Source organism: Bactrocera latifrons, unplaced genomic scaffold, assembly GCF_001853355.1.
Source record: "Bactrocera latifrons isolate USDA-ARS-PBARC rearing strain unplaced genomic scaffold, ASM185335v1 scaffold_4, whole genome shotgun sequence".
Lineage (NCBI taxonomy): Eukaryota > Metazoa > Arthropoda > Insecta > Diptera > Tephritidae > Bactrocera > Bactrocera latifrons.
In genome coordinates this window covers 4,230,161-4,244,014 of record NW_017537045.1, presented here as the reverse complement: position 1 = coordinate 4,244,014, position 13,854 = coordinate 4,230,161, and the positions used below count along the sequence as shown (strand labels likewise).

General features: G+C 38.2%; 1 protein-coding gene across 3 annotated transcripts in view; it reads left to right on the top strand.

The window, feature by feature from the left end:
- The window catches only part of LOC108972468 (rho GTPase-activating protein 26), a 204,393-nt gene extending 191,196 nt beyond the window's left edge, over nucleotides 1–13,197 (top strand). For 2 of the 3 annotated variants that reach the window (XM_018939070.1, XM_018939069.1), the window contains exons 6-14: nucleotides 4,245–4,460; nucleotides 4,524–4,595; nucleotides 6,468–6,519; nucleotides 8,205–8,518; nucleotides 8,700–9,030; nucleotides 9,094–9,199; nucleotides 9,266–10,594; nucleotides 12,663–12,742; nucleotides 12,840–13,197. In XM_018939070.1, coding sequence (XP_018794615.1) covers nucleotides 4,245–4,460; nucleotides 4,524–4,595; nucleotides 6,468–6,519; nucleotides 8,205–8,518; nucleotides 8,700–9,030; nucleotides 9,094–9,199; nucleotides 9,266–10,594; nucleotides 12,663–12,742; nucleotides 12,840–12,940 — 2,601 coding nt within the window. In that variant the 3' untranslated portion in view covers nucleotides 12,941–13,197. The remainder of the gene's footprint in view (nucleotides 1–4,244; nucleotides 4,461–4,523; nucleotides 4,596–6,467; nucleotides 6,520–8,204; nucleotides 8,519–8,699; nucleotides 9,031–9,093; nucleotides 9,200–9,265; nucleotides 10,595–12,662; nucleotides 12,743–12,839) is intronic. The other variant, XM_018939071.1, reaches the window with a different exon arrangement.
- Nucleotides 13,198–13,854: the final 657 nt, after the last annotated feature.

Below are 13,854 nucleotides of genomic sequence, written 5' to 3'. Positions count from 1 at the left end.
TTATTTTTGGAGGCAATAATGTAATCTCCGAAGAAATTGTTCAAATCGGTTAACTATAGCATATAGCTTCCATTCAAACTGAACACATAGTTACTAACAAAAATGCACCTAAGAAGGGTATATTGGGTTCGGTGCAACCGAAGTTAACGTTTTTTCTTGTTTTAACGAATTTTTTATTTTTTTTTATTTTTATTTTATTTTGCCAATCACTTATTATTTTATTTGTAAAGTCGGCTGCGTAAGTATTTTTTGCCAATTTTGATTCTTCAACTCTAAATCGCAACTGAACTCTTTACAAAATGTCTCAATAATATTTGTAACGGTTTATTGCCAACGTCTTCAACGAATAACGTACTTTTACAGTAGCATGGAACTATTTATCCTAACAAATATTAGGCGGTGCCTTAGTTTTGTCCACTCAGTTTTATACTTTTGGAAAAATTTTTGTTTCAAATTTTGCATCTCGAAAGAATATATAACTAATGTTGTATTTTTTATGGATTAATATATGTACATAATTGTAACCTATAATAATTGTGCAACTAGTCCTGTTATATTTGCCAAAAATTTACACATAAAAAGACACAGTAGGGGTTGCTTTAGTTTTGTCCAATACTGCATGTTTGGTTCCTTAAATCGACAATATTGACTTCTGATTAAAATTAAAGATATATGTATAGTATAGCATTTCCTGCTTTCAGATTTTCTCTTGACCAGTACATAAACTATTGCCTCGAATAAAATCAGTCGAAATGAAACCAGTCAAGCCTGGCCACAAAATAGTAGGTGTTAAGTATTTGGCTGAAAAATTTAATATTAGGACTATAACTTTATTGGAACCTTTATATAAAACATCGATCGTATGAAATTTTATTATTCAAGTACTGGTTATCTGAAGCTGTAACATTTTTTCTAAATTTCTGGTAATTTTTCTATTCCTTCCCTTAAGAACTGCGTCGGTTTGGCGGCCAGGAATGAATGAATCCAATTTTTGATATCCCCTTCTAATGTGAAGCGCATTTCAGTCAAATGAAAGTCAGCAGCTATAAGGCGGGTGTGGCAAAACTTCCCATCTGCTGTTTTCCAAATAGCATTTTAGCAGCAGAGCGTTGTGGGAATGGAAAATTTTTGCCTCATTTGTGGTCACAAATCCGTGCGTTTTTCGGTAGGCAATCGTTGCAATTTGATGAATTGTGCGTAGTGTTGCCCATTAAGAGTTTCACGATATTTTAGCAGCTCACAATTCATCACCCCCTTCTGATCCCAGCGAATATAGGGTATTTTAACTTGGGGTCATGGACATGCGGCGATTCCTTTGGTTTCTCTGGATGGCCAGGTTTCGCATATGAATAAACTTTTAGTAAGTTTTTCACACAACTGAACCTCTCTTCGATACTCCAAAATGAAATATTTTACTACTAGAATATTTGAAAGCGCAGCAGGTATCTTATATTCCTTTCGACTAAAAATTGCGGTTTCTGGTATCCAAACGTCACTAGTTGCGCTTTTAATTGAATTGCTGAGCAACAGTCGCTGTCATTCTCAGCGATATCACAGAGTGAATTATATTGTTATTAACCAAAACGACTATTGCAGCATTGCAACATTTCACGTCATTGCATCGTCATAAGACTTCTTCTCAACTATACACTGCACTTTTCGGAATTTCGTCTTGAGTGAAGCAAATGAAATTAACTACCGGCTTGTGAGTTCAGCTATGAAATAATTGGGGTGCGGCCGCACACACATGACGGCCAGTGGCAGTGTGGCAACAACTGATTGGCAACAATGACGGCGTCAATGCCAATGCCAAAGGTCAAAAGATCAATTTTTAAGCGCTACCCCGCTGAACTGACGCCGACTGACTTTGTTTTTGGTTTTGTGCGACTGCTCCTTGTGTGTACATGTCGCTTGAGCATTTCTTCCGGCGCTCAAAGTGGCTTACGCGCTTCCTAGTTGGCGCGCCGCTGTCGCTGTTGCTTTGTATGTGGTGTAAGGCGAGGCTACATGCACAGGTTTATAGCTAATGGTTTATGACCACATGTAACTGCAAAAAAGAAACACTCGACGAACAGTAAAAATATACACTTATCGTTTAACGGTAAAGGAGAGTTCGAACCACGTGCTAACCATCCACACTTGGCATTGAATAGATTCAACAAATTCGCGGAAAAAATTGTAGTTAAAACAAGAGATAATCGAATACCCTTCACAACTAATAAAAAACGGGTTTGCGTACCAAAACTTGATTTTGAGCATTTGGTTTGTATGAGAGCTATGTGCTTAGTAGTGCAATCCGAATAATTTTTTCGGAAAGTTTAGATTTGGACAATAATGCATACCAAGTTTTGTGGAGATACCTCGTCAAATGAAAAAGTTTACCATACAAGCACTTGATTCCGATCGTTCAGTTTATATAGCAGGTATATGCTATAGTTGTCTGATTCGTACAATTTCTTGGAAGATTGTAACAATGCCTTGAGTAACACTCCACCCCAAATTTGCTGGAGATGTCTCGTCAAATGAAAAAGTTTTCCATACAAGCACCTGATTCCGGTCGTTCAGCTTCTTAAAAAGTAAAGAACGTTTGCAACATTTCAGATCGCTATCTCCAAAACTCAGGCACTCTTTGCGGTATATACAACTCAGCTCAAGCTGAGGATTTATAGAGTCTCCGCAAATAAATATGTTCGTAAAAGCTTTCAAGGATAACACGTTTTTTTTTATCGAGTTCTTTTCTAATTTTTTCGATTTTGTAATAATTCTATTTTATTTTAATTTTTATTTCCTCGTTCATTCATTCATTAAATAGGCTGTCACACTCTCGTATAGCTTCGCGTGTTTTGTTATCTTTCCTTGTACCTTCACATGTTTTTCTCTTTTGCTTTTTTGCGTTTGCGCGTGAACTTTTTTATCGCACAAAGTGTGGTAGGACAGGATTTTTCAGTTGGCGTGTGTATTCAATGGTGCTTGTGGCTATTAAAAGGCTAGCAAATGGCGCTTAAAGGCAGGAGGGCGGGAGTTCGCGTGCTTCAATCGCTCATAACTGTTGTGGAATAGGCGCCAACGTTTGTTATTTTCTATATACTACACAGAAATGTTAGGTTTGGTTCAGTAGAAAGGTGAAGAGTTAGGCTGCATTGCACTCTTGGTGATGACATGTAGGGGAAGACAAAACTGTTACAATGAGATATATCAATCACTGTATACTGTCTTACTTGAGAAATATTCACAACAAGTATCTATATATATTATACATTAGAAAAGATGAAAAAATTAAGCAAAGCGCTCAAAAGCATGGCCTTGAGCTCATTTTGAACTATGCCGTAAACTTTTTAAAGAGTAAAGATCTGTTATAACCTCCCACCCTGAGGTAGTGTTAACGCACTTCAAAATACACACTGCACCAAAAATTTTGGAAAGCTGTTTGTTTGTTATTTTCGAAAGCTTTGATACATGACATTGGTATTCCACAGAACTTTCACTAAGCTTTTATTGAGCTTTCATTAGGCTTTGACGGAACTTTCGCTAACCCACTTTTACAATTTTGCAAAAATTTTGAAGAGCTTTTATTAAGCTTTTTTCCCAATTTTTCAGAATTTTTGAAAAGCTTTTATTGAGCTTTCATGCAGCTTTCACTAAGTTTTTTTTGAGCTTTCACTTATTAAAATTTTCTTAATTGTTTACACATTATGAAACGTTGTTACTCTTTTTTTCCAATTTGACGCAGCTTTCTAAAAACTTTTATTGAGCTTTCACAGAACTTTCACTAAGCTTTTCTTCAGCTTTCACTTATTAAAATTGCCTAAATTTTCTTCCCATTATGAAAAGTGACTCCTCTCTTTTTAAGCTCTTTTCATATTCCGTTATTTTGTACTTCGATGCTACCTAGCTTCAACATCACTTTAAGTATTCTTAAGCTGTTTTTCCAGATTACTACGTTATCAGAGGTGGTAAGAAACGGGTTGACACCAACTCAGGCATATTTTTCAAAGCTCTCTCTTGAAGAATACTTAAGTAGCTCATAAACATTCTTGAGTCTCACAGAAAAATATTAAGAGCAAGTTGTAGACTGTAGAATATTGTCTGTTAACTCTCTTCAGTTTCATCATCGCATAGAAAAATTATTTGTTTTATGATCTATATCAAAATCATTTTTGGAGCAATGTGTATTATTTGAGACAACATTTTTCCAGTATTCAATGTTCATGAAATTATAATTATCCCTCTTTTCTCTCTTGCAGGCGGATGCCAGTCTGGGTATGCACGAACGTGAATATGTACAGGAGTCCTTGAGTTACGTGCTACGCATACAGGAAGTGCAGGAGCGCATCAAATTTGAGTTCGTTGAAATTCTGCTTGGCTTCATCTCCGGCTGGTTGGTATTCTATCACACGGCGCACGAGCAGGCGGAGGACAATCGTGATTACCTGCAAGATTTACGGCATAAAGTGCAAAAGGTGAGTTCCTCGATTAAATTAGTATGTCAATTTGAAAATAATTTGTATTATTTTTGCTTTCAGACGCGCGAGAACTTCGAAGGCACTCGAGAGAAAGTCACTGAACTGAAGACAAAATATATGGAAAAGAGAACGGTGTGTAATTGTGGTTATTTCTAGAAGCTATATCCGTCATGGGTTAGGGAAAAAATTTAGACTAATAATATTTTGAATAAATCCCGAATCCCACAAGGGTTCCGTAGTAACGATGGCAATAATTTGCGAATGCTACGACTGCAGAAGTTTCAATCTAAATTCACTGAAATTTTTTTTAGAAATACATAAAATAACAAGATTTTGACGAGGGTCTTTCAAGACTGTTTACTAGACAGTCGTATGATGTATTGGTAAACTAAATATAAATATCTTTCCATTTCGATATCGAGAGGTCCGCTGTGTGAAGGGTGGAACTAACCCTTGACTTGGTTGGGTTACGTTTTATTGGCTGGCTGTCGGGCCATAAATACCCCCGTTTCTTTTAATGGCAGTTGGAGTTTCATTTTAATTCAAGCTGAAGTATTCGTCATACAGGACGGCAACGCTTTTTACGATAGTTTAAGATAGACTTGATATATAATTTTGTTGCTTTATCTAGTCACTTCCTGGCACTTTCTGCATGTATCGTCGTTACTTATGCTCATCCGGTACGCATGTGATGCCAGTAAGTTGTGACCTTTGACTAGGCCAACAACCGACCTGCAGCCTTTTCAAGACTGTGGGCGTAAAAGTCATGCATACTTTCTTTCGGCGCCTACTGCATATCCTTGTGGCAAACCATGTCACTCTGATCCGGCTGTCAGCACTTTCGGAAATTACTTTATAATCATTTTAGTCACTTTTATATTTTCTGTAATGGTTCGGTAGCCAGAATGTGGGCACCTTTCGCAAACACCTCAGCTATTTCCTACCCGAAATGTCTTTGTGTTCTGGAATCCGGTATATATATAGCCAGTTTGCCAGCCACTTCATGCCTCCCAGCTTCTTAAGGCAATCACTGACGTAAGCCGTTGCGAGTTTATTGCCGCTTAGCTGTCGACGCTATTTTATTTATTATTTTTTGTATGCAAATACTTCCGCTTAAAAGATACCGCAGAATTTCGGAATCTTGCGCAGTCGCCTGAGATCTAACTCCGCGCAATTGATTCCATTGCCAACTCCATCAGCCTCTTTTGATTCATCTGTGTAAATGGTACACCCGCTGGTGGCGCTACCGGCTCCTGCGCCATCCACTTGAAACCTTCTTTTTCAAATAAAAGGTGAGGTTATGTGTTATATTTTATCCAACAAAACCCTGCTTAGCGAGCTTTGGCCGAAGTTTCTTGTGGAAAATATATCTAACACCGCCAATCTTGTAGCTGTTTTTGTTGTAGAGTGAAGACCCTGCAATATCGTTTGCATACTTAATTTTCACTTCTATTATTATTCCACTAATATACCTTTAACCTAACCTTAACATTTTTTTATGCTTTGGAACGTTCTTTAAAGCACTTAATCGCTTGCCATAGTCTACATTCAAGGTTAAAAAGGACCTACATATGACAATACGAGAATTTTCATTCTAAAAAGTCTGTTGTATAAGCGAACAAACCTTCAAAAGCTGCAGCTGACTGACTTCTTCTATTTTTCCTGTCAGGAACTATCACTTTCGATAACCGTTTGTGATTACCACAAAAAGAATGACCCAAAAAAATTCCAATTTTTCCTCGAGCTTTAAATATTATGGATTATTTTGGTATAAGAAAATGCCAAGTTTCTTTCTATCCCATTCCTTAAGAAATCAAAATGGCTGGGACAGTAAAACTTTCTGATTTTAAGCATAAAATATAAGAATACGAGTCAGATCTCTCTACTTTTCTAAATTTAGAAGAAGCTTTTTAACAACGCTTACTGATTATTATGTAATTTTCTTTTCTCATCATAAAACTATCAATTTCTATACTAAATTATATAACCTCTTTTTTTTTACAGAAACCGGAGGAGAAATTCACAAAACGTGGCTATTTATTTTTGATGGAAAAAAGTAAGTTTCAGTGTTCTATGTCTTTTATTAAATAGTCGTATTTTATAGTTTCCGTTTCACTTCGTTTTACTCGTTATGTGTAATTAAATATATAACGAGTGCTGCAAATAAAGGTACCTTTTCAAAAGTCTTTTTTTTTTTTTGACACTTGAGTTGTGTTGTGTTGTGTCATGTTATTTTTGTTCAGTATTCAGTGACATTTCATCATGAGAAGATTTACACCTTTACAACGTTTACAAATTGTTTAATTTTGTTATGAAAATTCACATTCGCTCAACTTATGGTCAACATAATCGGACTACTGAGCGTACTATACGAAACACCATTACCCATCTTGAGACCTAGGTTGCATTATTGGATAATATTAGACCGAATAGATCACGTACAGCACGCAGTAAAAATATGGAGCAGCTGAGAGTGTACGCGATGACCGTGGGGAGTCGATTCGGCGTCATTCGCCGCAACTCAGATTAAGGTATGGAACAACTTCGCGCATTTTACGACAAGATCTTAAATTGAAAGCGTACAAAATACAGCTTGTGCAAGAGCTACAATCGCTCGACCTTCCCAAGCGACATCGATTCGCTCTATGTGCTTTTGAATAGTTCCAAGAAGATCCGACGTCAGCGATGACCATTTCTGGCTTAATGGGTATGTAAATAAGCAAAATTACCACATTTGAGACGAAGAGCAACGTGGAGAGATTTCAGAGCTGCTTTTTCAACCAGAAAAAAGAACGGTTGTGTGGTTTGTGGTGCGGTGGAAGCATGGAATCATATTTCTTCAAAATGATGATGATGAGAACGCAACCGTCAATGGCGGCCAATATTTCGACAGAAGAACAATAATAACAGTTCGTTATTGCTCTATGATAACCGGATCAATGGATTTATTGAGAGAACACTTCGGTGAGCAGATAATTTCGCATTTTGGGCTGGTCAATTGGACACCAAGATTGTCTGATACCACGCCGTTAGGCTTTTTCCTCTGGTAAATGTCAAGTCTAAAATCTATGCGGACAATCCTGTTTCGATTTAGGTCTTAGAACCGAACATCATTCATCATTCGCCAGTTACCAATCGAAATTCGAGCATTTCATTTTCATCGAAAATTGAACTTAACAGAGACCTAGCCGCGACTAAAATTTGAAAAAAGATCGTCTTCAAAAAATTAATCCCAAAGAATGTGTTTTCGAATTACAATAAACATTCCACAATAAATTTGAAATTTCTATGTTTTTTCTTTAAAGAAGTCGGAAACCTCGAAATGAATCACTCTTTAATTCTTCAGAATGTCTTCTGAAAAAATCACTTTACTAGATATAATGACTAAAGAGATAGCAAATAGACAGACAATCAATGTTCCCACGATATTTCTAAATTCAATAGTCAATATCTTTGGTATACTGTAAGAGTTTCTTTAGCACCAAGTAATTTTTTTTTTTCTCGGTTAAACAGGGAGTCAGTTCCTTCATCATATAAGCCACCATTTTAAAATGTCCAAAAATCTTATTCTTATTTTTATAGAATTATTTTTATAGAATTATTTTTATAGAATTATTTTTATAAAATTATAATAATTTTATTTTAATTTGTATTATATTTTGTAATTGTTGAATTTTATTTTGCTTTAATTTCCCATTTTTTGCCGTTGTGTGTGACCCCCCTGATTAATACTTAAAATAGGCTCGATTTTGAAAATCTCTCTTCTAGAACCCTTCAAAGCAACATGGACGAAATACTATTGTACATACAAGAAACAAAAGAAGGAATTCACAATGCTGCAATTCAATCAGATGAATCACAGTTCCACACGGCCTGAGGGACGTGAAGAGGAGAAACTAACATTATACTCGTGTCATCCGCGCAATTCGGAATTTGAGAAACGTTTCTGCTTCGATTTAACATTCAAAGAGAAACCGGGTATTGTTTACACATTTCAAGCGCTCAGCGAGGACGATCGGCAGGCGTGGGTGAAAGCAATGGACGGCACCGAATCGGTGAGTGACAAACAATAATCCACATTACTTATTCATTTGCTCTAATTATTTTATGCCATTCTTTCTATATTCCAAAATACTCTACTCTCTTACATTTACACTACTGTAACACGACTCAACAATATTTTATCCAATTCTTACGCTTACCGCACTGAACTCTACCAAATTTTTTACGTTGCAGACCTACTTTGCTCCAGGCAAAGTGAAGGCTGGCGAGGAATATCAGTTGGATGACATGGGCTTCGCTTTCGTGCGCCGTTGCATCGATGTGCTGGAGAAGCGTGGCCTCGAGGATGAGGGTATTTACCGCAAGAGCGGTGTCGGTACGAAGATTTCCAAACTCCTATCAATGGGTATGGATCACAAGAAGGCGGATAGCGTTTTTAACGATGAACAGTATCGTGATCTCATGGAGAGCAACACCATAGCGAGTGCATTGAAGACGTATCTGCGCAATTTAAATGAGCCGCTGATGACCTATCGTTATCACAGCGGCTTCATCGAGGCGGCAAGTGAGTATACTTAGAGACATGGATTCAAACGGGGTATCTTAATATCTATACTCTTTAATACAGAACAAGAGAGCTTGAATCAGCGCGTGCACGAGGTGCATAAATTAGTACACAAGCTGCCGCCGGTCAACTTCGAAATGCTGGATCTGGTTATTAGACATTTAACAGAGTAAGTTCCGCTTCCGTCATGCTTTGACTCTCACTTATATGTATATTCTTTTTATTCTACAAACAGAGTGTCACGCAAATTCGAAAAGAATAAAATGTCGGTCTTCAATCTGGGCGTTGTATTCGGTCCGACACTGTTGCGGCCCCAGGAGGAGACTGTTGCTGCCATATTGGACATCAAGTTCAACAACATTGTTATAAATATTTTAATTGAGAATTATGATCGTATCTTTAAGAGTGACCCTAGCGCGCCACTGCTAAGCGCACCCAATCCCACTAGTCCGCCGACGCGTGTACCACGCGCCAGTCAAGCCGGCAAGTCGCCATCAGCGGGTGGCGTTGGCAGTGTAGGCAACGGTGCACGCACATCCATGTATTCGCCGCAACAACAAGTATACCGGCTGGTGACCAAGTCCAACTTTACGGATCCACCGATGTCATCGAGTTTACAAAACATTCCAAACGGCCTAATCTATTCGCATGGTAGTGGCGGCGGTGGCGGCGGTGGAGGAGGTGGTAGTGTTGGCGGCATTAACCCGACGAACCGCACAAACGGCGGCGTTGTTAGCGGACATACCACCAACGGCAGCGGCCCGAAGAGCCTTGGCATGAGCGTCAATATGGGTAGCGTGAAGAATATACATTCCATGTCGCAGAGTGACATCAGCGTGCGTAGTTTGCGTGGCGGTGGCGGTGGTAGCGCTGTGAATAGCAGCGCCGCTGATGCCGTCTACGGCATATTGGGTGGCGGTACAAATGGTTCCGGCTTAACGGCACACCATGCCACGCCCGCGAATGCCACACAACTGCGTCAAGATTATCTAATGGCCACCGCTACGCCGGCGTCTACCGGTGTGATTAGTGGCGGGGGCGGTATTTATTCCACGGCCTCGGCGGGCAGTACGACACGTTTGAACATGAACAACGTTTCCCCACCGACGATATCAATGCGCACTGAGGCGTTATACGGCTCGACGGCGCTGACGGGAGGCGGCGGCGGCGGAGGCGGAGGTGGTGGTGGTGGTGTTGTTGGACAGTCGCAACACTCCCGCATGTCGTACGCGCAGGCAAAACACTACTCGCCGGTGGCAGCGGCTGCCTCCACATCTAGTTCCAATGAGAGTGTCTGTGATTCTTTATCGTCGGCCAATGGCATCGGCGGTGGTAGCAATAATGGCAGCCGCTTGTTGGGCGGTTCATTGGACTACGCGCCACATGCTTCGCAAGCGTCCTCGCTGTCGACGCTATTGGGCTCCACCTGCGACGATGTGGTAACGGCAACGGCGGCACCATCTATAATTGGCGGTGGCGGCAGTTCGCCGAAAGATGTCGAGTATGTGCCGGTCAAGGCGCACCGCAACAAGGAAATACATCGAGAGTTGAATATGGGCACAGCGTAAGTACAGCTCAAATTTATTCTTGGTATAGTGAAGTGCTTGGTTTTCAGTACGATTAAAGTATTATCAAACCAGGAACTGTATACGTATGTTTTGATTAAAATTTACTGCTGGCGGATGTTTTAGATTTTCCATTTCGTGTGTATAGTTCTAAATTAGAAAACCACGAACAATTTATGCATCACTGCATTTCAAAGCATATATGCCATACTCGCCTAACCTCACAAAAAATAATAACAACCCAAAAAAATACGCATTAAATTACTTTGAGTCTGTAATTTTATTTCTACCTAACCTCAAATACATTTTGGAAACCAATTTTCAGTCTAACATTAAATATACTGGTTACCGTTTAAAATAGGACTACGAAGTAGTATCCTTATATTTTAGTCATTTTACAAATGGGTATATAATATAAGGTATACTCAGAGGTGAGAACCTCCTTTACCAACTTAACCTCGAAACCTTTAAAATTCAATAATCATCATGGGAATCATAAACCAGTATTTGTTGTAGTCCACATTGGGCTATTGAAGCCTTAGTAATATGATGCATCCCAAAACAACGCAACGGTTGTTGTATAAGTGTGGTTGGTGAAGCCATAAACTTAGGTTATTATTGTCCTTCGCGGGCTTGTTATAGGGAAAATACTTGTTTAACATGGCTATAAGGGGTTATTAACAAAGAAATTCCGAAATTTTTGGAAACTTGGCCAAGGCGACGCCATTTTCGGTGACCCGTCGGAAAAAAAATGCGCCCGCATTGGGTGGATAATTCCTTACAGGATCGTCGTGTTTTATTTAAAACCTTAACTTGAAACTTGGACTAAAGAAAACAAAACTAAAATTGGATATTTGCAGACATTTTTACAAAAAATGAAAATTTCAGTGAAAATATCGCAACAGTTTTTTTTTTAAATAGATGTAATCGAAAAAAAAAATCCTTCGTCCAAGTCTTTAAGAATTGTATCTGTGTAAAGTTTTATAAAGATCGGTTAAGTGGTACTCTAGAAATCTTGCCAACCGACTTCAAAAACACAGTTTCGAAAAAACGTGTTTAAAGACTGCGCACTTAGCCTAGGTAGACTCACCGAAACTATTACTCGGATCAACTAGAAAATTTAGGACAATATTCTAGCGGTATTGTAGAATTCAATAATACAATAAATCGTTTTTTTTGTTTGAAACCCGTAAAGACCCCATAACTCGTTCTAATCCTCTACAATAGCTGAAAAAGAACGAAGAGTTGTGATAGACTCAAAGCGCTTTGTCGATTTGTTAGGGTTTTTGAGAAATTTTGTAGGCGTTAGGTGCCACAACGAATCGGTGACCTAACCTAAGTAGGCAACAACAAATTGATGACCGTTCTGAGTCGAATGTGAACCCAAAAGGCTTAACAATCACAATTTAAACATCGTCTTCAGTTAAAGCAAGTGAGCGAACAGCCGCTCGAAACAGAATACCTGAAACCTTGCCAATGCTGGGTCCAAATGACGAGGTTTGTAATACACAAAAGGAAACCCTACAGATATAAGTTGTCAACAGGACGGCCAGAGTCGACTTAGTCGTGACTCTCCGTCTGTCTGCATAACGCCAACTGGTCTCTCAGTTTTAGAGATATCGAACATTTTGCACACTCTTTTTCTCTTCACAAGAAGCTGCTCATTTGGCAGAATCGCCAATATCGGACAACTATCGCGCATAGTTATCTAAGGCAAAGTTAATATCTCCGAAAAAGTTGTGCAATTCTAATCTCTATAGCTATACCTGCCGAAGAAACTGCCCGACAGAAGTCATGTTTCACGAAAATTTGCCTGTGTTTTTGTTTAAGAAAATTTACACAGAAATTCTGCAGATCGGACCACTATAGCATGTAGCCGCCTTTGATACTTTATATTTACGAAATATAACCGCACCGCTTAAAATTAGGTGCTTCCGTGGATTATTTCGTATTTGTAAAGTTTTTGCTTGTTTTTCTTTTATTTGATAATAGTGTTGTTGTAGTTCCATATAGTCTTAATTGCTGTCAAGTTTGTGTAATAATTTTAAAATTCCCATTTTTTTACAGGCGCGTGCGCACATTATACGCGTGTATGGGCGAAAGCGAGGGTGAACTGTCCTTCGAGCCGAATCAGATCATCACTAACGGTAAATATTGAATTTGGATATTATTATTATCATTATTTTTYTTAATTTATAAATAACTTTCTCCTCTCTCTCTCTTCCGCTCTCGATTGTTTTGCAGTGCGTTACTCACATGAACCGGGTTGGCTGCAGGGCACGCTTAACGGTAAAACGGGACTTATACCACAGAACTACGTCGAACACTTGAAACCATACCACTAGAACTAGTTATGATCACCGTTAGATATATGTATATTTGATTACAATCACAGATATCTAGTAATCCATATATTTATAAATATATGGGTGTTTAAGCCGTTTTGTATGTGTATGTAAACTAATGAAGAATGCCGTTAGTTTAAGTGACGGCAAGCATTTGAAAATTGGTGTGATGTAACAGTAAAAGTACGTAAAGTGCTTGTAGTTAATTAGTTGCGTAAGTAGCATTAAAAAAAAAAAAAAAAAAAGCGCAGAATCGGCAAAAATAAAACTGAACGAAAATAGAAAATAAAAGCAAATAGTAGTGAACCGCTATGTGAGCAAGCAAAACGTAATATACTAGCTTAGTGTAAACCTACGAATTCCCGCAAAACTATTGCAAAGCAATAAAATTTATAAAACTATTACAACAACAACACAAGCAAAAGTCCATAACGCACGAAAATTCAGGAGCGTGTCACCACCAAGCAAACGCACAGTACCCAACAAACCCCAACAACAAATGCAACAACAACAAATTTACAATCGCACACACACACATACAAGCGTCAACACACACACACACACATGCACAGTTTTACACATATAAATATATATTATACATACACATTTAGCCACAGCTTACAACAAAAATAAATAAATAAAAGTAATTGCATACATATATACAAATATACATACATACAAGCATATATAAATATTTTCTCTACTTTTACAACAATACAAAACCACAAGAAACCTAATTTTGTATGCAAATATGTAATTATTGAAAAGAAAATGAAAAACAATTTAAAATTATAACGAAAAGAAAAACGTTTCATTTAAAGGGCGCAAACGTGAATGCTAACAAATAATGAAAACAACCAACAACAACAACAACAACAAAGAATAAACACATGTAAAAGCTTAGTATTAGTAAT